This window comes from Leopardus geoffroyi, chromosome E2 (genome assembly GCF_018350155.1).
Source record: "Leopardus geoffroyi isolate Oge1 chromosome E2, O.geoffroyi_Oge1_pat1.0, whole genome shotgun sequence".
Lineage (NCBI taxonomy): Eukaryota > Metazoa > Chordata > Mammalia > Carnivora > Felidae > Leopardus > Leopardus geoffroyi.
This window is the reverse complement of record NC_059335.1, coordinates 34,782,855-34,808,478: the sequence shown is the minus strand read 5'-3', so window position 1 is coordinate 34,808,478 and position 25,624 is coordinate 34,782,855. Positions and strand designations below refer to the sequence as shown.

The 25,624-nt window shown below is 53.8% G+C and overlaps 1 protein-coding gene and 1 long non-coding RNA gene across 9 annotated transcripts in view; one reads left to right on the top strand and one right to left on the bottom strand.

The window, feature by feature from the left end:
- KIFC3 (kinesin family member C3) overlaps positions 1-25,624 on the top strand; it is a 77,881-nt gene that overhangs the window by 24,974 nt on the left and 27,283 nt on the right. For 3 of the 8 annotated variants that reach the window (XM_045442902.1, XM_045442900.1, XM_045442901.1), the window contains exons 1-5: positions 9,451-9,586; positions 13,443-13,650; positions 16,235-16,377; positions 20,235-20,373; positions 23,412-23,614. In XM_045442902.1, coding sequence (XP_045298858.1) covers positions 13,485-13,650; positions 16,235-16,377; positions 20,235-20,373; positions 23,412-23,614 — 651 coding nt within the window. In that variant the 5' untranslated portion in view covers positions 9,451-9,586; positions 13,443-13,484. Of the gene's footprint in view, positions 1-9,450; positions 9,587-13,442; positions 13,651-13,721; positions 14,032-16,234; positions 16,378-20,234; positions 20,374-22,709; positions 22,729-23,411; positions 23,615-25,624 lie in introns of those variants that run through there. The other 5 variants (XM_045442903.1, XM_045442905.1, XM_045442904.1 and 2 more) reach the window with 5 other exon arrangements.
- Positions 7,504-11,822, bottom strand: LOC123579223. Its single transcript, XR_006702685.1, has 2 exons — positions 11,361-11,822; positions 7,504-8,313 (listed from the first exon to the last, which is right to left on the bottom strand). It is a non-coding gene; the product is annotated as an uncharacterized LOC123579223 (long non-coding RNA).

Genomic DNA, 25,624 nt, shown 5'->3' with positions numbered 1-25,624 from the left:
CTGCAATGGATGATAAAGAGCCTTGAACGCATGCTGAGAATTAACACAGGTGACCAAAAGCACACTGACAGCACCCTTGAGAGGCAGTATGGTGCAGTGGTTCAAGACCTGGACTCTGGAGCCAGCCGCCTGGGGTCAAAGGTACAGAGTGGGGCCGATAGCAATGCACCCCTTAGTAGGAAGAAGCAGGCAAGGGCCCTCAGCCCAGGGCTGGGGTATATTCCCCCTCGGCCTGTATGCCAGGCCCAGCATGGCTTTTATGCCGAGGGAGCATTCAGGTCTCCTCCCTGTGATGAAGCCCACTGCAGAGGACTGAGCCCATCCGGGTGAGGGGTGCCCCGCCCAGATGGCAGCGGCCATCCAGTGCCATTTGCCCCAGGAGGCTCACATAAAGAGGATGTGAGCCGGGGGAGGTCTGTCTGGGAGAGGCGCCTGCAAGGTCATCTGCCTTTGGAGATTTCCACCGGGAGGGAGGCCGTGGCTCCCAGACCCTCTGGGCGTCTCCCTTTTCAACAGCAAGCTGCCCTAACAGCAGGAGTGGATTGGGCTCCTGCCTCTTACGGACCAATTTTGCCCTCATTTTGGGTCCCCTGCACCTGTGCCCCCGGCTCGGGGTCAAGTCTGGGCTGCCGTTGCCTCTGGGACAGCTGCATCCAACTGTTGGCCACTTCTGCCAAGCAGAAGACAGCGGTGCCGGTTTGCAGGGTGGGGGGCAGGTGGTGCCCGGGAGCGCAGGTGTCTCTTGTGCTCGCTTGCTGGTGCACCACAAGGGTTCCAAGCAACCGAGAGAGAGCCCCTGGCCGGCCCCACGTTTCCCAGCCGGGGTCTGTGTCTGGGCCCTCCCGACCGGAGCAACACTGTGCCCCAGCTCAGGGCCTCTTCCGTGACACCTCCCTCTGCATTGGCTTTCACCCATTTTCTTGGCATCCCCACCCTTCTTCCCCTATTCCTCCAGCTCTGCGCCTGCTCTTTCGTTCATGGGTCCTTCGGCCTTCAAGGACAGCAGGAGCTCCTGACACTTCCAGTTAGAACCTGGAGCCACCTCCTGCCACTTGGGTGTCTTCTTCACAGACACCCTCCCCAGGGTCTGGAGCGTGGGTGCTTGGAGGAGAGAGAACCGGGGAAGGGCTGGGTGCCGAGGGTCCCACTCCCAGGAGGTAAATCCCAAAGACAGCTCTGGCCCAACCTCTATGCGGGTCTCCTTCCTCCCTCCCTCCTGCCCTCCTCTTTCCTTTCCTTCCTTCCTACTTTCCTTTCTTCCTTTCTCTCTTAAACAGCTTTACTGGGATATAATTAACATACCATAACATTCACCCATTTAAAGTGTACAATGCAGCGGTTTTTGCATATTCGCAGGGTGTGCAACCATCACCGTAATCTAATTACAGAACATTTCATCACCCCCAAAAGGAACCCCATTAGCAGTCACTCCCCATCCCCACCCCCGCCCCTAACCACTAATCTCCTTACTCCTTACTGGCACTTATTTGTGAAGTGACTGGTAAACAGTGAAGCCGGAACCAGGCTGGAATGACCCCTCCCTTGGCCCAGGCCTTCTGCGGGTAGAATCTTGGAGTCATCCCTTCCATCTTGCCCACTCACTCCCTCATGGCATTGGTGCTGGAAAGGTCACGAGCCCACCCTTCCCATTTATCCAGGGAGTGACATGAGAGCCAGAGCAGGGGAAGAAATCTGCCCAAGGTCCCTCAGTGGTTGGGAACAAGGGCTCCTGCCCCGGAGTACCTGCCTTTTGCAGCGCCCAAAGCCATCTCCCCACAGCTGCCCCCTACTCATGCATGGGCCTCCCCCTAGCCATTCTTAAAACATAGTACCTCAGTTTCTCCAACTATAAAATGGGATGATAACATTGCCTGTGTTGTTGAGAGGATTAAATGAAACCGAAGGCAATCTTTCCTGTAAAGAGTTCAGCCCAGTGCATGGCACTGTTAAAAAACAAAATTCGGGGCAACTGGGTGTCTCGGTCGGTTAAGCGTCTGACTTGGGCTCAGGTCATGATCTTGCGGTTCGTGGGTTTGAGTCCCGCATCAGGCTCTGGGCTGACAGTGCGGAGCCTGCTTGGGATTCTCTCTCTCTCTCTCTCTCTCTCTCTCTCTGCCCCTCCCCTGCTCTCGCTCTCTCTCAAAATAAATAAACTTAAAAAAATATTTTAAAAAATATAAATAAAGAACAAAATTCATCTGAATAAATTTAAAGATCAAATATTTAATGATTGGTGAATCAGGCAGCATCCCAACTAGAAAATGGAAACGAACCCTGTTGAGCTACAGACCAGAAAGGTTTTTAAAGGCAGAGAGGGAATGAGAAAAGAGGAAATTATTAGCAAACAATGCAGTGTTAGGCAAGGTCACCTTTCTAAGGTGTCCGGAAAGGGTCTATCAGCAAATCTAGTGCTGACCAGGAAATTCCTATATTGCCTGGTTACAGATTACATTCTTGGGGGTCAGGGAGTGGAAACTGTAGTCAGATCAAGTTTAGGTCTTGGTGTACTGATACAGGGCCTCTGACACAAGTGACTGCATTTTGGGCCTGTGGTTTTCATTTTCATAACACATAGCTGTCTCTCAGCACAGGCAGACCGAATCAATTTAGATTAAATTCCCGCTGTGGCATTCCAGGCCCTGCGTGCATTCCAGTTGTTTGGGATGGGTGGAGGTTCTCTCTCCCCCCTCCCCCACCCCCCCATCCCTAAGATGACGGATGAAGGCCACTGAAACTAGCGAGCTCCTAGTCATTTCTTCGCCGTCACTGTCACCTGAAGCTGGTGATGTCGGAGGGGCAGGCAGAAGGTTGAGACTTGCCACGATGACTAAGAATGCAGAGCCGTGGGAGTCTGGTTAATCAGCAGCGTCAAAACTTCCTGTGGCTGTTTGCAAACAAGGGCCACCCCCAGAGGCGAGGACCAAAGTGGGGGGGCGGGAGGGGAGGCCTCGGGGCTGCCGCAGAACCTGGGCGAGCGATGCCCGCAGTGCCAAGGGACTGACTGGGTGGTCCGGAGCTGTGGCTGCAGAGCACACGGCTTCCCTTACCTGGAGGCTGCTCTGTGTCCCCCCCCCCCACCCCCCCACCCCCAGGAATGGAAAGCTGACTGCAGATCCCAGAGCCTCTTGAGGGATTCTCTTTCCAGGAGTGACAGACTGACTTACTGTAAGAAGCTACAGAGAAGTGCCCGGCTGGTGTCAGAGCAGGGATAACCTTAGTAACACTAAGGGTCACCTGAAGGGAAACTTCCAGGGTTGTGGGATGGCCCGAGACCCACCTGGGCAGGTGTCTGGGGGCCAAAAAGCAGGCAGGGAGAGGGTGCACTGACTCAGTGCTCCCAGCCCCACCCGGCCCAGCCCAGCAGACAGCAACATTGGCAAACAAAGCAGACACTCCTCCCCTCTTGACAGCCATCATTCAGACATCTTTTTATATGTCTCATGCTGCACAGGGGAACCAGCCGGGGCCGGAATCTCAGATCCAGGAGAAAAACTGTAAATTAGCGTAAGGAATAGTTCTCGTCAGAATTGCTACCAACGACAGCGTAAAGTGTAAATTTGGTACGGCCCCGTCTGATGGCAATCTGGCAACATGTTTAGAATGTGTAAAAAAATGCTCAGATTCTTTATTCAGAAAGCGTTTATGAAATTAACAACACCCCTTCCCCTGGGAATGAACAGGCTGCGCGTAGGGAGATGTCAACAGCAAGGCTGTTTATGCAAGTGAACATTTGGGAGCTACTCACATATCTGACCTCACAGAATGATCAGCTCAGTTGGGGCACAGCCATTCAGGGAATATTATGCAGTCATTTAAAATGATTGTTCTTTCCAGGTGTCTGGCTGGCTCAATCGGTAGAGCATGTGACTCTTGATCTTGGTGTGGTGAGTTTGATCCCTACATTGGGTGTAGAGATTACTTTAAAAAAAGAAAGAAGGAAAGAAAAGGAAAATGATTATTCTTTCCAGTCATTTTTACTGAGCACTGGGCGTGTCCCCAGATACTGGGATCCCAAAGTTGACGGGACCTGGCTTTATCCTCAGTCTGGAGCATGCAGTTCAGAAAAGAGCAGGACATAGTAGAAACAAATAACTCGGAAAATGCTTATTATATGATTTTAAGTGAGAAAAGGCGAAGTAGAAAATTGCATTCACACTTTACCTCCCCCTATACCTGAGCTAGTGTTTGTGGATTACTGAACATGTGCCAGATGCGGGCACATGTTTACCTCTTACAACGATCCACACACAGGGTTAGGTATCAGGGCTACTTCCATTGTCACAGGAAGAAACTGAGGCACAGAGGAAGTGATTGAGCCAGGGTTCAAACCCAGGACTACCTGACCCCTAAACCCAGGTTCAACCATTTTCCTACACGTCTCTCCTTAATAGGGAAATAATGTCTGCTCAAGGTCAAATACTGAAAACAAAACCTGGGCCAATGACAATAAGATAAGGGTGGTGGGATCTGTTTTTTTTCTTTTTCTTTTTCTTTTTTTTTTTTTTTTTTTCCTTCCACTCTTGATTTCTACCACATTTGTGCTGGGGAAAAAAAATGAAGTTAAAAAAAATGCCAGCCACCTAGAATTTGCAGCAGATGGGTAAAAATGAATGGAGAAGCTGAAAAAAAAGTGGGAACGATGTTAATAATGCATGCCTTGGCTTCGAACAAGGAGCTAGAATGATTTAGGAGCAAAAAGCGAAGCGGGGTCAGGGGTTGGGGGGGTGGCGGGGAACGTTTGGGTGAGGAAGACCAGGCAGCTTCTGGATGGCGGGCAGGCAGGATGCGCAGACTCAGGGAGGAGGGGCAGGGGCAGGGGCAGGGGCAGGGGCAGGGCTGATCTCTCATGGCCATTCTTGCTAAATCTTTTTATTACCTGGCGCATGAGTACATATCTTCTCAGTGTTTGCATTCCTCTCATTTTTTTGACTACAGGAAATGATAACGGAAAAAAAAAACCCCTCTGTTTGCTTATCACCCTGGAGTGCCAGGAGAGGTATCTGCCAAATTTTTTCTCAGGTCAGGAAGAGGTTTCAGTTTTCCCTCACCTGAGAGCCCAAGGAAGCACTGCTGGGTTCAATCTCCCTGGCAAATGCAGAAAGGTAGTCACTGTCTAGACATTCTAGGGCAAGGTGGTTTTATTGAGGGAAGAGTTGCTTGGTTCCCTGCAGAGACTTTTGTAAATAGGGGAACTGTTTCCTCTGTTAATACAGCTTTTAGAAAGAAGGCACCCTTGGGCAGGGATGGGGGAGGGGGCGGTGCACAGAGGGAGCTGGAAGGGAGAGGAGAGAGAAAGGTACCAATTGTTCAAGTGTCTATTGAGCATCTAGTGCCTAGAGCTTAGTGTGTAGCAGATGAGAACGACGGGAACTTACAGACCAGCCAAGGGTTGTCCCAGCCCCCACCCCTTCATGTCCACTGAGGAGCGTGGCTTCCTGAAAGCTGGCAGGTGTGAGCCAAGAGCCGAGCCCTCCCTTCCCCCCACCCCCACCCCCCAATATGCTCAGAGGTTAAGGTGCCAAGTCCTGCAGCTGGGAGTCAAACTCATGATTGCAGGGCTGGGTTCAGAACCCATGGGATCCTCCGTGGGATTCCTCCCCAGCTCTTTCTGCGCTGTCCATAACAAACTCTTTCAGGAGCATTGGAACATGTGGCTTCAAAACAGTGGCTAATTGAGTCAGGACTGCTTAAATATTTGACTCCTAACTCTAGAATGTTGCTCTTCAACTTCAAGAAACTGTTACCCAGAATCGTGCAAGGATATATACTTTTCATAACTGCAGGGTGCTCCTTATTGACCACATTGAAATAATTGTTTAAGGATTTATCTCTTATCTCCTTTTGATAAGAATTATCATTAACTTACACAAGAAGAAAGTCTGTTTGCAAATGCTTTAAAGTACCTGTTCTTTCCCTCTGAATTATATGTAATCTATTTACGTAGTCAACGAAAATTTACGTGATACCAGGCACTGTAGGGGTTTTCCTTGGATCAAGTCAGGAAAGGGCCCTGTCCTTCCAGAGCAGTGTAGACAAAAGAGGCCATTATAATCCAGGGTAGTGGTGTGGTGGGGGGATGGGCAGTCAGGAGATATACTGCCTGGGAGGGTCAAAGAGCGTGACCTCTAAGCTTGAAGGACTTGAACAAGCAGGAGTCAGCCAGGTGGGTGGAGGCAGGTGGGAGTCGGTGGAAGGAGAGAGGTCTTCCCAGCAGGGAGAACAGCATTGCAAAGGCCTGGAGGTGATTGAATCTCAAGGTCAATCATTAAAACTGGAAAATCATGGGGCGCCTGGGTGGCGCAGTCAGTTAAGCGTCCGACTTCAGCCAGGTCACGATCTCGCGGTCCGTGAGTTCGAGCCCCGCGTCGGGCTCGGGGCTGATGGCTCAGAGCCTGGAGCCTGTTTCCGATTCTGTGTCTCCCTCTCTCTCTGCCCCTCCCCCGTTCATGCGCTGTCTCTCTCTGTCGCAAAAAAAAAAAATAAATAAACGTTGAAAAAAAATTTGCAAAAAAAACTGGAAAATCATGTAAATCTTAGGTGGGCTTTATTCTAGCTTACTGTGAGAACCAGATCAAACCCAATCCATGTTATTCCCCCTCTTTACTTCCCTCTGGGTGTAGAGGTCTTGGGCTCCTGGCTACGTCTCAGACACAGGCCTGAGAGTGAAGGAGTTTCGGGCTCTTTGAACACAGAGATGGTGCTGCCGTCCCCCGGCTGGAGGGCAGGGTGGATACGAATATGGACCTGCTGTATTTTGCCTACTGCGTCTTGTGTGGCCCTTCCTATGTTTCTATATTTCTGCCAGAAGGTGGGCAGGAGGTCAAGGCCGAAGGCTGAACCGAAAAGTCCTCACTCCTGGGTTCAGGACCTCAGCATTGGGATGGCCAGGTTTCTGGCAAATCTCTACCTTCCCTGTGGCCAGGAGAGAGTTAGCAGCCTCCATATCAAGGCATCAGTGAAGTTTCTGGCATAGAAATGACCTTGAAGTCATTGGTATGTAGTTCTTGGTAACATTTTATATTTTAAACTAAATTCCAACAATCATAAAGCAATTTGCTTTTACATTTCAAGTCAGAGTTTTGTGAGCATTCCAAAAATGTGTCCATCTAATACCTCAATTTTCTTTTTTCTTTGGTGCTTTGATCTTAATAAACTTGCATCTGATATCTGAAACTCATTACATATCATAGTATTATTTGTGTGTACTATGTATTATACATACACACATACCTATGTGTGTAAGGTACATTTATCCTATGAGCTCTGTCACACACTGGGTTTGTGAATGAACTAGTAGAGGCTCAGTTTCCTCTCCTGAAAACTGGGGATATAATGGTGTCCACCTCCTAGGGTGGTCAGGGTTAAATGGGGTCTTGTTTATAAAGAGCTTAGCCCAGTGCCTGGCACAGTGTTAGCTTTGGATAAATGGTAGCTATTATGTGCATACAAAAAAAAAAAAAAGACTACTAAAATGTTGGCAGCACTTATCTCCAGGGGGTGGGATTATGGTTACAATGAACATTTATTACTTTTGCAATCAGAGAAAACGAACAATAAATGTTATTATTAATTTAAAAATCTGTCTTTGGCTTTGTCGGAAGGAACCTGCAGTTAATGTCACTGTACCAGCCTGCAAGTAAGACAAGGCCTCCAGTTTCATATGAGGACTTTAAAGACAAACAACCTTGTTCAGTCGAATAATAGAGACTGTAGCAAAGGGAGATACTTAGTCAGGATTCTAGAGAAATGCTGCCCTCATCCAACCCTGCAGTCCCCCTGACCACTCTTGTCTGGAGAGCAGGCAGGGGGTTCAGAGAAGGTAATTCTCAAATTACAGCCTTCTCTCCTATTGGGAGGTTATCTGGGGTTCTTAGTTGGAAATCTGTAACTCTCCAAGGAACCATTCCAGGAGAGTGACATTTATCCTCTTCTGGGCCTTTACTTGGGTGTCTCAGAAAATAAAACACACATTAGCCCACTTCCAGTAGGGGGATTGTGAGTGTCCTATTCTGGCATCCAAAACAATCTGAGGCCCAGGACCTTGGCTATGTTTCCGGCTGAGATTCTTGACTGCCAGCCCAGTGCCTGGAGCGGCAGGAGATAGAACTCTCCTTGATCTGAATGCCCCACTCCAATCCTCCTTGCACCTCTTGGGCCATGACCTGAGAAGCAGGAAAGAGCCAAGTTGCCCACCCTTTGCCGATTATCTGCAGAACCATCAGCCTGCACTGGGCTGGTTTCTGAGCTTCTTTCTCCTCCTTCTGCACCCTGGAGGGAGAATACTGCTGCAGACTCTGGAGTAAAATGCCGCCTCTGTTTGGGAGACAAAGAACAGAATAGCTCCTCTGGGTCAGCTGTCTCTCCTTGGCTGGCCGGCTCCCTGGCCTCCCCTGTGCTTCTTCTGAGACATAAGGAGGGACTTCTGGGCTACCCTGGGAGCCGCTGCCTGCTCCTGAGTGGTTGCATTCTGGACGTGTTTTCACTGGAGCTCAAAGGAATATTTTACTTTGAAAAATCTTAAGCACTGGAAGACGTTAATTTGGGGGTGGTGCTGTGGCTGGGGAGGCAACAGGCATGTGTATCCTTACTAGAACTAGTGAGAGCATGTGTGCATGAACAGGAGTGGTAACGTGTGACACGCATGCGTACCCATGCATGCTAACCCGAGTGTGAGAAGTGTGTATGAAAGCGTGGACTCAGGTTTAAAAGGATGTGTATGTTACAGTGTTAGAGAACGTATGTGAGCAGGAAGGAGATATGTGCACTAAGGAGCAAGCAGACCATTTGTGGGAAGGCATCAGTCTGAGCGCCAGACCATAACGTGAGTGGGTGTGTAAAGTGAATAAGAACGTGGAAGTGTACACATGTACCATCTAGAGTGTGTGAGAGCATGTGTGAAAGCGTGTGTGTTAGAATGTCAAGAAAACGTGCTCGCGTATGGGAGTTTGTGAAGGGCAGCACGGGAGAAGCCTACGTGTGAGTAGTAACGAGTGTGTGCGAAAGTTCCGTACGAGGGTTAGCAGATGTGCGCGTGTCGGAGTGGAAGTTTACCTGCAAAAGCACGTATGTAGGACTAGCGTGGGGACGTGTGTGAGAACTGAATGTGTGCGTGTGTGCGGACTAGAGCATGTGTGAAGGCATGTATAAGGGAGGTGTGTACTGGCTTACGAGAGCCCATACACGAAAGCACAAGCACGTATGACGCTCCGTGTGCACCAGTGGGTGTGCGCGCACGTGTGCACTAATGTGTGCCGGGCGTGGGGGACCCCGGGGCCGGGCGGGAACATCCGGGCGGAGCGGAGAGGCAGCCGCCGAGTGGGCGGCCGCGCGTGTGAATGTGAGCACGCGCGGGAGAGTGAGCGGGAGCGCGCGCGCGCGCGCCGCCGACCCCCGCCTGGGAAAGAGCCGGTTGCCATGGGAACGCGCCGCGGCCCGAGTTAATCATTTCCTGTGGAAAGTGTGCGGGAGGGGCGGGAGCGGGGCGGGCCGAGGAGGCGGCGGCGTGGAGCTGCCTCCCGCCGGCGGGCCGGGTCGGGCCGAGCCCCGGGCTCTGCGGCGACGCCGGGATCCTGCCTCCGCCAGGCCGGTGAGTCGGGGACCCTGGCGGGCGGGGGGCGGGCTGGGCTCTCGGGGTCCGCCCGGTCCGCTATTCCGGGCGCCGCGTCCGGGCCCGCCTTGTCCGCAGGACCCCCTCCCCTGCCCGGACCCGCTGCGGGGCGCGGGGAAGGCCGGGTGCCGGAGAACCAGCCCTGCGCAGTCGCCAGCCGCCCCCCGCGCCGTCCAGCCGGAGCCGAGGACCTTGCCCACAGCACGGCCTGAGGAAGCACGGCCCTTGGGGTCCGAGCAGCCTCGGGACCCCCCCCCCCCCGCCCCCCTTCCAATCTCTTTGGCCCAAGAGAGCCGGAACCTACCGCGGGAACCGCGTGTCCCGTCCGCGCACCCCCCTCCCTTTACAGAGATCCTCCTGTACCCCCAAGGATCTCTTGAAGGCTGCAGTTTCCAGCCCTCCCACCATGTACGTTCCCTGGGCAGTTCGCTTTCCCCCCTGGAAGGGCAGGGGGAGGGCAGGCCAGCCTGAGGTTGGCAGGAGGGCCTGGGCCAGTGCCCTCCTGGGCAGTAGGGAATTGAGCTACTGACAGCAGCAGCCTAGGGGATCCCAGTAGGGAGAGCAAGCCAGAAGCCACCTCCTTCAACCCCCTGTTGTGAGTTAGAGCAGAACTCTGGCGCAGTGAAGGGCCTGGTCCTGGAAGATTTTAAAGAGGAAGCTGTATTTAAATTCTCAAGTACTCCCCCAGTCCCCAACGTATCTGTCTCAAGGTTGTGGGTCAGCTGTCCCTGACCTTTCACCTTCCCCAGCCCTGAGGCTGAGTGAGCACCTCTCCTTGCCCAGGCACACTCCCCATGCCCTTGATAAAGTAGCTGTCTCCTTGGCCAGAGAGAGTCATTTGCAAGGAATGCAGCCTCAGAATGGGGCTGTATTTGCAGTGACTGGACTTTAGGGACATAGGGTGATGAGTTCTGCTGTCCTTATGGAGCCGAGGTTTTGAAGTCTGTGTTGTCCCGGAAAACCCAGGACGTGTGACTGTGTGCAGGGGAGGGCCCAGCCTCTGTCCAATCTTCCTGACCTTTTCCCCCAGAGAGACTAAGCCCTCCCCAGCAGCAGTATCTGGGCAGTTGTCAAATCTGTCCCTCAATCATTGCAATATCCCTGGTCTGGGGGCAGTGGGGGCTGCACTCTACTGCCATAGCCTAAACAAAGAGGGGCAAATCTGTTCCTCTCTCCAAGCCAGCCCCCCTGCATTCACTCATCCCTGGAGAGAGGGAGATCACTGAAAAATAAAGATTTTCAGTTCCTTGTATATGCCAGTATTGTTCTGAACACTTTATATATGCTTTGTCTAATTCTCATACCAACCCTATAAGGTGGAGTTCTCCCCATTTTCAGATGGAGATAGTAAGACATGGAGAGGCAAAGTAATTCTCCCAAGGTCACACATCTACCAAGTGGCCAAGCTGGGTCTGAACCAGTTTTTGGTCATAGCCACTCCACTACTTGTCCCCATTGCCCCACCCCGTGAGTCCTAAGTTGGTAGAAGCCCCCAGCCTTGGGCTTATTTGAGCCCTGGATACTTTTGACCTTCCCACCCTTCTGGCTGCTAAATTCAGCTGCTTTTTCCTCTTCAGGATCTTGCACACACCCTTCCTCTTTCTTCCTGATATCTTCCTGGCTGCTCCTCTGACTTCCCTTCCAGAAAGCCACAGCAATATTGTCTCCTCCTGTCCCCACCCCTCAGACTTAGAGGATCTCCTTAAAAGTCTTCTCCCTCACCCGTGGAATCGACCTTCAATGCCCATCTCACCTATCCGGTGGCTTTGGCATGTAGGTGGAGCCTCTCTCCCTCCTTGCCCGTTGCAGCTGGTCCTCAGCATTGGTCGTGTGCCCAGCTCCATGCCAAGCAATCTGGAGCAAAGGACATCTGGCTGTTCCCCCTGGTTCCTTCCACTCCACACTGGTCCACATCCATTTTCCTCAGTGGGATCCGGTGCACATATTTGAATTAGTGTCTGCCCTGTCCTGTGGACCATAGTCCAGTAACACTGTACCCAGGAGCTTCCTCCAAGTTGTCTTCCTCAGTCCAGGAGCCTGGCATTCTTCCAGAGCTCAGCTCTGTGACCTTCGGTCACCAGATCTTCTGCCACCCAGCCCTGAACTCTTCTTTGTCTCTCCGTGCTCCGGTTGTTCCTGGCTCTGTTGACCCAGCATGCTCAGATCTCTCCTATTCTCAATACCACATTCTCTGAATTCAGCCTGTCCTCCTCATCCTAGCCAAACTTCCCCAAAAAGAAGGAAGTGGCGGCTTCCTTTAGCCCCGCCCACCTCTTGGGCCTTCCCAGGCCTGCCCTCTGCCCTGCTCCACTGATATGCTCCCTTCAAGAGCCCCAGCCGCTTTCTTCCAGTTTGAGCTCTCTGTGGCGTCACTCACTGGAAACTGACCATCCCCTCCTTCCCACTCACCATCCAGTCACGTCTGAGGACTCTGCACCTGCCTGGTGCTGTTGTCACCTCTGACCTTCCTTCTCCAGCTTTCCTTACCACCCAGAGTGAGCTCTGGTTACCTCTAGTATCACCTTTAGTGATTGTATCCTCACCTGTGGCATTGGGACGCCCAGTAGCCTCTCACCTCCGAGTCTCCTTGTTTTTTTCCAAGATGCAGCCCGAGCTTCTGTCTGCATTTATTTCAGGGCATTCACCCATCAAGCCACTGCCCGGAGCTTAGTGTGGGTGTTGCTGCAGCTCCAGGCTGGGTGGTATGGGACTGCACAGATAGATGATCGTTCTGTGGGCCCCACCCTGGGGAGCCATCCAGGGTCAGGGGAGTGGACACCGATCAACCAGATAATCTTTACTGTCTGGTAGAAAGCAGTCTGCGGCCCAAGTGGCACCATTAGGCAGTCCCCGGGTGCCTGAAACTCCCATTTTAAAACCAAAAGCAAATTCCACATCACCTCCCTGAGCTGACTTGACTTCTTCTGTTAACGGCATCACTGTCTGAGTCTGGGACTGTAGCTTGGTACTTTAAATGCCCTCACAGCTGCTTTGCCACACGATAGGTGCTCCATAAAGACTCGTGTAGTGAATGCTTAAAAGTCTGTCTTGTCTATTGCTCAGTTCATGAGGGACTTCCGGGGCTTTCTATCCAGACCAGTGCTCCCCACCCCATGCCCCCCGTTCTCCCATACCACCTGGTGCTTCCCTGCATTCCTGTTCTGATTGTGAAGGTTTGTTGAAGTGCTTACCACCCTCCTGACAGGGAGCTTTGAGGCCCCATCTCTCCAGATCAAAGAGGACCCCTGGTAGGTGTCTGACACACAGCAGACACCAGATAAATAATTATTAAATGAAGAAGGAATGAATCTTTGCCTCTTACTGCCTGCCAAGTTGTAGCCACAGAGTGAAGGCTAGTTGAATACATGAATGAGTGGACTGTGAAAGAATTTGATATATATAAGCTTAGCTTGTCACTGGCCACAGTCAGGCCCGGTCTGATTACGTTTATGGAGATGCTGTTGACTTTTGCTTCCTCCCTGTGGGGCTGTGACCTGGCGTGGAGGCTGCCAGGCTTCCCGTGGAGGGGCTGAGATGTGAGGTCTCCACAGTGTGCCACAGACACACCTGATGGGCTCCTCACCCACTTCTGAGCCTCCTACTTGGAAAAAAAAAACACCCCGAAATGGTACCGTGTTCTGTCTGTTTTATCCCACAAGCCCCGGGGATCTTTGGGATGGGATGGCGGGAGGGGTCGGGGGTGGAATTGCAGTCGGGGCTGCCCTTCTGGGTAACAGGTGACCCTGTTGCGGATGGCGGGCTCCGATCTGCACCCCCCCCCCCTCGGGGGTGCCGGCCAGCCCGCTTAGTCTCGCCTCCCCTGTTCTGTCCGCAGGCTGCCCGGCGCCCCGACGACGAGGCCGCTGAGCCCCGGGCCATGGTCCCGTCTCGCCGGCCGTGGAACCTGGGAGCCACGCCCTCGCTGCGCGGCCTGTGGAGAGTGGGCCGGGCCCGGGAGCCCGAGCCCGGGATGGCTCGCCCCGCCCCCGCCAGCCCGGCCGCCCGCCCTTTCCCACACACCGGCCCGGGGAGGTTGAGAACTGGTGAGTCCGCATTTTTAAAATGCCTCTTTATTTCCCTTCCTTCCTCCAGATAGCAGCGATGAGGCCGGGCTTTCTCGCAAGTTCCTAGGCTCAGTCAGAGCTGTCAGGTAATTACAGGGTGCCCGGCAGCCCGCGGGCCGGCGCGGAGTCGGAGTCGGGGCGTCAATCTCGCCGGCGCTCCTGCCCCGCGCCCGCCTGTAAAGAGAGGTCCTGGACGCCGAGTTAAACTTCAACGCGGTCGCTGGAGTCGGGGGACAACGCCGCCCAAACCACGCGATCTCCGGCCAGCCGGGTCGGGGCGCTGCGCTGGCGGCCCGTCCTTGGTCCTTGGCCGAGCGCTTGCGGTCTCGCTCCGGTTTCTGCCCGCAGCTGGTAAACAAGGTAGGTGAAGTGGCAGCCCGGTGCCCGGCGCGGCACTGACACCTGATCGCGGCCGGCCCGCCCGCCCGCGGGGGACGTGAGGAGCGGACCGAAGCCGCGCCGGAGCGTGGCCCCGCGGAGTTTGGGTGCCATGCGCTGGGTTTCAGGTGCCATCTGGGGCGGATCCTGTGGGGGCCCCGACAGCAAGTGGGCAGTGAAGGAGTTTGAGTCTGGACCCCTGCTGCCCCTTGGGGGAGTGTCCTTCTTTCTGGGTCATGTCCCCTGGTGCCTCACACGCCAATAAGTGAGCGGCACCTCTGATTTTCAACGCGGACTGGATCATCGGGTCTGGCGCACTACCCCATGACTGTCTCCTGAGCTGAGCTGGGGCAAGTCATCCTGGAAGTGTGGAGGGACAGAGGGGTCTTCAGTCAAGATGTCTTCAGAGGCTTGCTGTCTGTTGTTCTGACCCCCAGAGGAAGGGGGTTAGATTACCAGCCTGTCTGAACTAGCAAATTCCCTCTGGGCCATCAGATCCAAACCCTCTGATGTACAGAAGGGGAAACTGAGGCCCAGAGAGGGCACACAGCAAACTCCTGTTCAGTTCCCTCTCTCCCACCACATTTGTGCCACTGATGGCAGCCAGAGTGATACTCTCCAGAGGTTCTCTGTAGGGGACGGTGAGGCTGGGGATGGCCCCGGGGGGGGGGGGTCTCTGGAAAAAGCTTGGGCTCTTGGGTCAGATAGCCTCAATTGTCTGGAAGGGGATGAAGATGTACTCCACAAGGTTGTCCTAAGGATTACAAGTATAATATGAATGAGTATTGCTTTTCTGGTTAAAAAAAAAAAAGAAAAAAGAAAAGAGCAAAAAGAAAACAAGAAGCAAAAGACGAAAACAGGTTCCTTAGAACACTAAAAAAAACCCTTGAAAAATCAAGAACACAGAAAACCCCAGAAAAAAGTATAAAAAAGAAAATAAAAATTACCTACAAGATCGTTAGTGAACATTCTATATAGTTCCTTCCAATCTTGTGTATGTGCGCATGCATGCATATAAATGAGTATTATGAAGATACAGACTTAGCCACTTTGAAAATTTAAGACAAAGGTCAAATGAAATCCTGTGTGTGAAATGCTAAGCAGAGTGCCTGCCACTGAGTAGGGTTCCGGCCAGCTTGGTTCCCCCCCTCCCCTGCCCACCCCAGCCCCTCTGTCTCCACCCCCACTCTTATCACTACCTTCAGAGGGATAGTCAAACAGAGGGTGGTGGCTCAGCACATGGGACTGGAATACTGGGTCAGCGTGACCCTGGGCATGTTATTAACCCTTCTCAGTTGTGGTCCTGACGGCCTGCATTTGTGGCCACTTTCTGTGTACCTGGCACAGAGTGAGCGTTTTACATGTGTCATTCCGTTTAACCCTCGCCACGGGACTATGAGCTTGGTTCCTTATCCCCATATTCTTGACGAAGAAACTGAGGATCGGGAAGGGCATTAAGGTCTCGGAAGCGCTTGGCCCAGGATATCATTACCCCCCAGCGCGGTGGCTCTGCAGCTTGCCCCTGTGAGGTGCACCCCCCTTCCCATCGCATCCCACCTCACGAGCTGTGGTGGGGGGTTGAGGTGGGGTGTGTGGGATACCCATACCCCACTCAGCTCTTTCCCCCATCCAGTGAGGGAGGCAGTGTGTCAGAGGCTCAAGGGGATGTGCTTTAGCTGGTCCCGAAGATGCTTTTGGAGGCTGGAGGGACCAGGCCACCCGGTGTGGGGTTGGTCTTTATGAAGGCAGGGGAGAAATTGCCACCTAGAGGCAGCCTTGGTAATAAAACCACAGCCCTGGGGTGCACCTCCTGTGAAGGTTGGCACAGCCAAGCAAGCCAGGTTGGTGTCGGCTTCCCTTTGCTGCTCTCTGTAGAGGGTGTTCATGAACGAGCGCCAGCCCCAAAATCCACTGTGGAGGGCGGGGAGCACCCCTCCTGCCCCGGAGGCCTTGGGTGCCTTCCTGAGGAGAAGCTTGGGGTGGCTTTTGGGAAGAAAGGAGCACAGCCCCTGCCTGGTGCCAGGCCTTCCCTCTGAGTAGGTCAGGCGTGTGAGGGCGTGTGAGTCCCTGCTGGCCGCGCCTGGGCCGGCCCGGAGTGTGGGGAAGCAGAACTCAGCCAGGGCCCTGGCCAGCGGTCTTCAGCCAGGGGCCTAGCATCTTACCCATACTCTCTGTCCCGGAACAGGGCGTGGAAAAGATACCCCAGTCAGCGGTGACGAGGACTCCGGTGCCCGAAGCGCAGCTCGCCCGGCCCTAGCTCAGTGCCGGGCCCTCAGTGTGGACTGGGCCGGCCCTGGGAGCCCCCACAGGCTCTACCTGACCGTGCAGGTAAGCACTGGGGCCTTCGGGAAGGTGAGGGCCCAAGCCAGGCTGATGTGTCTTCGCCCTCTGAGCTCCCAGCAGCGGGGTCCCCAGCAGGCTCTCTGGGGAAGCGAGCACTGAGAGCGAGCCGGGGACCTGCCTTGGTAAGCTTCTCACAGCACGCAGAGCCCGGATGGAGCAGTTTGCTTTACTGGGTTATCTCAGGGAAAATCGCAGAGCAGATGACAGAAAGCTTTCAGCCACACCCTGGCTGAGGCGTTAAAGTGAGAACTGCGGGGCTTTCGCTGAGAAGCTCTTAGGAAAACAGGCAGGTTTTGGGGTAGCCCTTAATTCCTACTCAGCATGTTTGTCCGTGGGGCAATACTTGTATTTCCTATTTAACGTGAGGATCCAAAGCCAGACAGAGGACTTTGCCAAAACTTGGATTCTTTTCTCTCGCAGTTATCACCAACTGACTTTCAAAAGACAAATTTTATATATATTTGTATATTTGGTTGTAGAGATCGTACATAATGATAGTAATAATAGCTGCTATTTATGGAACACTGGTTTTGAACCGGGCACCGGTGCCATGTATTATATAGCTCACATTAGTACTCATGGTCCTCGTAACAATCTCAAGACACAGCTACTGTTTTATTGGAGGTGTATGGATGAAATAATGGAGGCCCAGAGAGGTTAAGTAACTTGCTACTGGTCCCACAGCAAGCGGGGATCTGAATAGCTAAGCATGACGTGCTCGATAACATATGGTATAAAAGAATTCACACAGGGATATAACATCTCGAAGCTGAATGTTTTTTCTAGTCCTGCATCTTTTGAGAAATCCACTATTAAGAGTTTGGTGTTTATGTATCTTTCTTATATAATCACTTAATTATATTTATACAATTTTATTATTTATTTTTACAAATTATTCTGTGACTAGCTCTTTCCCTCGACAGGAAATCTGGTGATTTCTTCATGCATGTCAGTATACAGAGAACTACCCCATTCTTTTGAACTGCTTCATAATATTCTACTTCAGGGTTTACCATAGGTTATCTAGCTGGTGCACTGTATTATTTCTGGTTTCAATGAGCTACTTAAATATCGATGCATTCTCACAACTGTGGCTTTGAATAATTTAAGGACGGCACAGGCACTGCACTTTTTAAAGGAATACAGATATTTATGAAGTGCCTCTTCTGTGCCAGGTTCTGCGCTAGGTGCTGGCCCATAACCCAGCGGAGAAATAGACCTGACAGCCTGGCAGGCGTGCCACAAAATAATCAAGTGATCACAAGTGTATGAATGCAAACTGGACAAGGACCATTGACACAGTGATGGAGGATGAATGACCAGAGTCACTTGGGCGGGTTGCAAAGCTCCCTGCCCAAGAAAGATTGCACACAAGAGGGCTCACTTTGAAGAGACATGGGCACATGGGGGGCAGGAGGGAGGGGAAACCCCGGTGCCCTTTGAGGGCATATCCTCCCTCATGCAGATGAAAGTCCTGGGCCTGGGCGGCGTGTGGCCCCAAGTCCTGATCTGAATGTGGCCCAAAGCTTGATGTGGCTTCAGGAGCAGTCTTGGGCTTCAAGGCTTTTCTTGGCCCTTCTTGTGTGGTTCATCTGCCAACTGAACCAAACAGTCCTTCTTTTATGTTAAGGTCTGCAAGAAAAGCAGGTCTGGTGTGGGAACAGTTAAAGAAACTGGAGAAGCCATTTGTTTTTCCTCTGAGTTGAGCCATTGGTAGTTAAATCGGGAGGTGGTCAGAAACCGGCTGCCTCGAGTTGGGCGGTGGCTCTGTTCTTGAATTTTGATTATGGGGTGTTGGGTTGTGGTTGCTGCTGAGTCCTGGGGTCAGCAGATCTGCTGAGAATCTGTGAGAAGCTCCTGTAAGCAACCGGTTTCCATGTTGGTATCCTTCTGGGCCCCCATGAAGCTCTATTGTGTTTATAGTTTGCTTCGAGGACAGGGATGTGGGGCTGAAGGAGGGACCCGGGCACTGTGGGGTGAGCAGGTAGGCTTAATGAACCTCCCCCCTGCCCCAGCCTCTCAAGTAGTTAAAACCTGAGATGCTCCCTCTGAAGGTGCTGCAGAAATCCCCAACCCCCCTGGCGTCCCGGCTGCCCTTCCTGTGGCTTGGCCACCAGGCCAGAAATAGCGTGACCTTTGCTCTGGTCGGCAATTGGAAACTTCCAGCTGCTGCCATTGCCGCCACCGCTGACAAGCCTGCTCGTGATGGTGTGGCAGTTGGTCAAAGGGTGGGGACAAAATAAAGTCGGGGGGGGGGGGAATTTTCCTACATATGAGAGACTGTGTTCGCCACCCTCCCTTCTCAAGTAGAAGGTGAGGTCGAGAGAGAGGGAGTCAGAGACGGTGAACGAGGCTGCTGATGTTGCTCTTTTCCTCTTTTCCATTCTGTTTATTGGATTTGGGGTTACAAAAGTTAAAAAAAAAAAAAAAGGAAGAGTGCAGAAAAAGTACAATGCTAGTGGCTACCTGATATCGAGCCCTTTCTGTGTGCCAGAGGCTTTGAGCACTTTGCACGGTTCCTGCAGTTTCCCTTCACACCAGTGGCGTCAGGGGGCTAGTACTGTTTCTCTTGTAAGAATGGGGAAAATGAAGCTTCAGAGAAGGTAAGTAACTTGCCCAGAGCCACACAGCTCACCTGAGGCGCAGCCATGTTTCACACCCAGCTCTTGCCGACTCCGGACTCAGAACGTTCTTTTAGACAGAACGTTTGTCTTTTCTTTCCAATACAGTGGGCACAAAGACACCAAAAACGTGTCTGTAGGGGCACCCGGCTGGCTCTCAGTCGCATGAGCGTGCAATTCTTGATCTTGGAGTTGTGAGTTCAAGCTCCCTGTTGGGTGTAGATGACTTAAATAAATAAAACTCAAAAAAAAAAAAAAAAAAAAGTGTCTGTAATGCCCCTTCCCAGATAATTTCTATTGACATTAAAAAAAACAAAACAGAACACTGTAGATGCTTATAAGGCTAAAAATAGGTTCAAAGTGAAATGTAAGGACTCTTTGCCCTTTCTCCCCACATTCTCTTAGTTTCTTTTTACTCCCCCAAAAGTTTAAATGATGCACGTTTCTCCTCCTAGTTGCTGCGTCACCTGACCTGCCAGAGACAACCATTGTTTATACAGTTCCCCAGATTTTTTTCAAGGCCTGTTTTATTTCTCTTATCCTCAAATGGGATTGCACTTTGCATGCGGTTCTGCGGCTTGCTTTGGATGTCTTTCTGTGTGAGCTGCAGGTGATCGTCTCCAGATGACTCTTTCTGCCCCTCTCTTCTCTCTCTCCCTGCCTGTCCACCTGTCTGTTCCTCCTTCTTGGCCTCGGTTTCTCCTTGACCAGGAGATGGGGGGCATGGGCTTCCCCTGCTTGTGCGGATTTGTGTGCCCCCCTCTTGGCAGTCTCGAGCTGGGGGCAGCTGACATCGCGGGGGGTGTTGCCCTGAGATTGCCGTGTGCCTGGTGGGGCTGGACAGCCCTGCGAATGGTGGGGCTGTGGGCCCGCAGCAAGTAGGCTGCTGCACTGGTGACTCCCGCCCCACAGAGCCTGCAGGGACAGCCCAGTGAGCTTCACCTGAGAACTTCTAAGTGCCCCAGAACCTTCTTTGCCGGTGCAGATAGCTGGCTGCCGAATGGGGGCCAAGAGAATGCACTGCCACTGTCCTGTCGTGGCATCTGGGCACATTTCCTTCCAGACCCCGGGCCTCATTGTCCTCACCCACTCACACAGCGAGGGCTGGGTCCCTGTGCCCGGGATGCTCCCAGCTCCAGGAGCACACCATCCGCAGGCTCAAGGGCGTCCCCTCCCACCTGTAGTCCCCTTCACGTGAGGATTCTGGTTGTGTCTTGGCAGCAAGCCCTGCTGGACAAGGGGTGCGAGAACAAGAGTCAGGGGACGAAAGAAGAGAAGCTCCTGAAGAGGCAGGCGCCGGGCCCCAGGCGGGACCGGGAGGCCCAGGAAGCTGGTGGCGCCATGAATGTAGAGAAAACAGGTAAAGGAGGTCTGCCCGCCAACCTGGAATAGCCCTCGCTAAAGCTGGCACTGGCAGGGAGGCTGCTGTGGCATTTGGACTGTCCTCACACCCTGTCCTCCTCACCTGGAGGTGGCCCAGCCAATTCCTGGCCACCTTGACGTGGAACTCAGAGACCCCGGCCTGCCCATCCCACTCCAGGGATACCCTCCTCCCACTGCCCGCAGGGCCCCACCAGTGATAAGAGGCTTTGGCCCGTGTGGGCTGGGGTTGAGTTTCCCTGCTTTTTGTCTTTTCCCCAGTGCTTGTCAAAAGCAGGCCAAGGGTGGCAGCCTCAAAGACGCCACGGCCTGTGGAGAGAAGCCTGACCCCATCCCCTTTATCTGTGGATGCGTCAGGGACCCAGAGGCTCTAGGACAGGGCTTTGCTCTGCTCCCTCAAGGCCAGGGTCGAGGAGCCGGTGGCTCCATTCTTCTCTGACCAGGATGACTGGTTCTGGAAGATTCTATGGACCCCCTTTGTGGGGCTTCTCCAGCTCAGGGAAACCTGAGCTCAGTAATTGGGGAAAAAGCATCCTCAGGAGCCCAAAAGGAAGGCCAAGACTGTGTGGAGAAAAAGCAGCTGGTCTTTCCCCTGTTCTCTTCCTCCCGTCACCAGGGGTCAATCTGTGTTTCTGAACTTGCTGTGTGGTGGAAGGAGCCACTCCCTTCTCTGGGGTTGTCCCAGAGCTGCAGTCGCCTGTCTGGCATTCAGGGACAGGTGTTGGGGTCTGGCTGAGGTGTGGGCAGACAGGACTTGGAAAGGGGTGAGCTGTCCAGCCAGTCAGATCGGCTCTCCCAGTTCGTGGAGAAGAGAGAGACCAGTTTCTGTCAAGGGGGTGGACTGAGCCTTGTCAGTGGGGCTGGGGCCAGACTTCCGTCTTCCTGAGCCTAAGGCACAGTGAGCAGGCAGGGTCTCTGAGGCATGCTCTCTTTTAAAACTTGCACTGACATCCAACCCGCTGAGAGGCATGTGGCCTTCTCAGGGCCAAGTCCCATTCACTCCCTGGCCCCCAAGTGCCTCTTCGACCTCGCCTCTCCCTCCCTCCTCTGGCCTTCCCTTAGCTTCTTCAAGGTCTTTTCTCCCCTAGCAAGTGCTCTCTAGGCCCTGTTTCAGCTCCCCTGGCTGTGCCCCTCTGCTGGGGTCAGGATGAACCCCCGTGTGGGCTCCAAGGGCATCTAAGAACCTTCCGAGTGTCCTGGACGAGAAGGACTATTCTGTGTCTTGTTCCAGCCCTATGGTCTGTGGGATGACGCTCACTCACTTCTATGCATCCTTCATGGATCCCAGGCTCCTTTCCCAAGGTTGCCTCACTGGGACCATTGTCCCCACTTCACAAAGGAAGACCCCAAGCCCCCCCTCCCCACACCCCCATCTCCCAGGTGGCAGAGCAAGCTCTCAGGACCTAGAGCCCTGGTGTGTTCCCCACCACACCGTGGCAGTCTGCAAAGGGCTGAGGGCCACGCTGGTCACATGCTGCTCATGGCAGCCCCGCGTGCGGGCCTGGAAGCATCCACCTGACCTCACTCTCTCTAGAACAGATAGCAGAAGCTTGGCCAACTGTGTATGATATGCATGCTGTGTCACATGCAGGCCACACTGCCAGGGCCACTAGCCAACCGGTAACTGAGCCTGCTCCAGCTCTCCAGAGGGTCTCGAGTCGAAGCTATTCCAAGGGATTGTGAGGAAGGGAAAAGCCAGCCCGTGTGTGCTTTACTTGCCCTCTTGAGAGTGGGGCCCGAGATCCCTCAGGGTCTACCCTCCTGGGAGCAGGGCTGTGACATCCCACCCAGCCCGGAAACTCTATTGTGGCTTCTCTGAAGTCTCAGTGAGCGCGCTTGCTGCCTCCCGGTGGGTTGAAGCTGCCAGCAGGGTGTGTGACTTCAGGTGCAGAGTCTGGGGGCCCTCCAGTCCTGCCCCATAGGGCTTTGGCTCCTGGGATGTAGCGTGGGGGAGCCCCGAAGCCTGGCTGCCCTCAGACTGGAGGCTTGGAGACAGCAGGTGCCACTTGTCACACCTTGGACCCTTCTTTCTGCCTCCTGGGGCTTTGGTTGGGTCCCAGTTCAGGCTGCCCAAGGGGAGAGGCAGATCTCCTGCCTTCGGAGCCTCTCCTCTACCCCACTCCTGCACACCCCCTGCTCCTTGCCTGCTCCCCACCTGCAGGGACCATGAGCGTTCTTGGTATCCTCCAGGCAAGCTATGACAGGCATCCCAAGCCCTATTGTCACATCGTGGCCCTTGATTCTGTCTTTGTCCTTCCGTCAGTCTGTCTGTTTCTCTCCTGCTCCTGGTGACAGGACAGTGGAAGGCCGTGGGAGGAGGAGGATTCAGGCTGAGGTACCACCCTCTCCCGCTGGTATTTATCACTCTGTCGTGCCTGTGCAGTCCCTGTGCTCAGCGCAGGTGTCGGCCCCAGAGCGGGCCTGGCTGTGTTCCTGCTCACATGCTGTGTCTGTCTCTGTGCGTCCTGGTCTGGCTGCCCCTTGCACACGCACACCCTCCCCTTGCCCCTTCTCTGTGTGCAGGTGACCACTCCCTGCAGAGGTCAGGGGACAGGCTGGGGAGCCTCTGCCTCTCTTCTGTACTCTAGAGGGGGTTTGGGGTTTAAAGAAATCACGTTTTCCCCCAAGAATAGTGTTTTCTGGGGAGAGAACCCCGGACTCTTAATCAGCTGTTGCCAGAAGGCATGTCTTTCTCAGCTGCGATTCCTTGCGGCCTGGCCACAGGGAGCGTATCGCCCATCAGACCTCGGACACATACTTTGAAGGGAGTCTAGGGCGAAAGTCTCTTGCCTCAGTCCTTATCCAGGCAATTCTGTCTCCCAGAAGCTGCCCACTGAAGCGGCTTCCTCCAGGGCCTGCCCCTGGCCAACCCACGCCGCTGCCGCCCCCAGCCCTCGCCCCGCTGGCTTGCATCCCCTCCCCATCCCTGACGGTCTGCCCTGCCGTGACGGGCCCCCTCTCCTCATCCAGGGTGGGTCCTCTGCTGTCCTTTCTGATCGGCCACTACTTTGCTCATAGGTGGGCGGCTCTTTGGCAGCGGGAGGTGCTCGAGCCTGGCGGGGCCGCCAGGTGCAGCCCCCATGGTGCATAGGATGGTGGAGGCCATGTCCCAGCTGCAGGAGGAGAAAGCCCGGCTACAGGAGGAGCTGGCAGCCCTACAGGAGAGGCTGGCCCTCCGAGACAGTGACCAGCAAGCCACATCCACCCAGCTGCAGAATCAGGTACCTGGGGAGGATGGGATGGGCAGAGGCCACTCCCCCCCGTGGAGCAGATCAGAGGACACTGCGTGGGCCGCCCGGAACCAACCCACCGGGCGGCCGACGTGATGGACAGATAGGGTCTCCTCTCTCGGCTCAGGAATGCATGAGAGGGCAAGGTGGCAAGAGTCAGAGGCCTGGGTCTCCCATCCTGCTCATCCTTGTGCCCCATTCCTCGTGGTTCCGGGGGGCCAGGACGTGCCTCTCCAGGAGTGACAGGCTGTGTGTGTAGATGTGAGGGAAGCAGGGAGGTACAGGGTCGCTCCCAGCCCTCCGGCCGGTGCCGAGTCCACCCCATCTTATTCGGTGCCTTGGACTGGGCAGTCCAAGTGGACAAAAGTCACTGCAGTGGTCACCCCAGGGAAAACTGGTAGGAAAGGAGAGGCTGGTGTGAGTGCATGCGGGAGGAGAAGTGCCCTGGAAGCCTGAACTTCCATTCAGACTCTGGAAGCCAGGGAGGGCCTCAGGTTTATGCTGGCGAGTGCTGTCTCCTTCCTCGGCTGGTCAGGACATTCGGGACCTCGGCTGGTGGGACTGACCGTGGGCCCTCCTTCCCCACCTGCACGTGGACCCCGAGGCCCCTTTCCAGAGGTTCAGCTCCCCACACCCATGGCCACTGTCTGTCTTTTGTGTCTGTCTGAACTTTCCCACTTCCCCAAGGTCCCCCCACCCTCTCTCTACATCATCTCTGCCTTGGATCTGTGCCCTGAGCTGTGGGCCCAGGACTCTCTGTTGACGGGCCCGCCTTCAGCTGGAGCCAAGTTCTTACTCTGTGGTTACCCACCATGTGGACCTTTTGCTTGGGGAGACATCACAGAATACTGTGACTTGTTCTCAGTTCCAAGGAGCAGCAGATTCTTTTTATGCATTTTTAATTTTTATTTTTTAAAGAGGGAGGGAGAAAGAGGGAGCAGGGGAGGGGCAGAGAGAGAATGAGAGAGAATCCTGAGTAGGCTCTATGCTGTCAGCGTGGAGCCTGATGCAGGGCTCGATCTCATGAACCATGAGATCATGACCTGAGTTGAACTCAAGAGTCAGATGCCTAACCCACTGAGCCACCCAGGTGCCCCTATGCATTTTTTAATGTAGGATTTTTTCCCCAGCTTACAGATGTATCCTCTTCTCCGGAACTATCTGTTCTGACCACTTGTTCCTTGCTGGGTTAGGTGGGCCTCCTTGGGGCATCCCTAGTGCCCTGTGTCTCCTTCATACACTGACCCCGTTGTTTGCTGCCTCTGGGCCTGTCTGCCTCACTCTCAGGGGCTCTTCTAGGCAGGGTGATACACTAGCGTTGTGTCACTGTTGCTTCCTTCGGTTCCCGCCTGCCTCTCTCCCTCAGCTGTTTGCTGAGTGCGCGGTGTGCCCTGGGCACCAGACTAACCACTGGGGATGTCCAGGTGGGCAGGTGTGCTCTGGCCTGTGGAGGCTATGGTCCAAGGGAGAATAGACATTTGTTACATGTACCCATGTGAAGTTAGAAGAGCGACAAGGGCTCTGCAGGTGGGCACACACACAGGGCATGAGGGCTTGTACCAGAGGCCTTTGTGAGGGACATCAGGGCCTGGCAGGGAGGTCAGGGACAGCCTCCTTGAGAAAGTGGTGCTGGAGCCAAGGTCTGGCACAAAGCAGAGGAAGGAGGTTCTGAGCTAAGGGAATAGTCTAGTCTGTGCAAAGGGACTGTGGCAGGAGGAGCAAGATATAGGGGCAGAACCAAAGCTTGGGTAGCCCTGTGGGCCTGGGGGCTCGTCCAGGGCCCACCCCACAGGGCACGCCTGGCCCGTGGCAAGAGCTTATCCACAGCTCTTCCTTCCCTGACCTTCTCCAAGATAGAGTATCCAGGCAGTTAATTTTTGAAATAAGTTTTTTTTTTAAAGAGATTTACTGAAATATGACTCACATACCATACAATTCACCCCTTTAAGGTGTACAATTTAAATATATTAAGTATATTGAGATGGTGATACCACCATCACC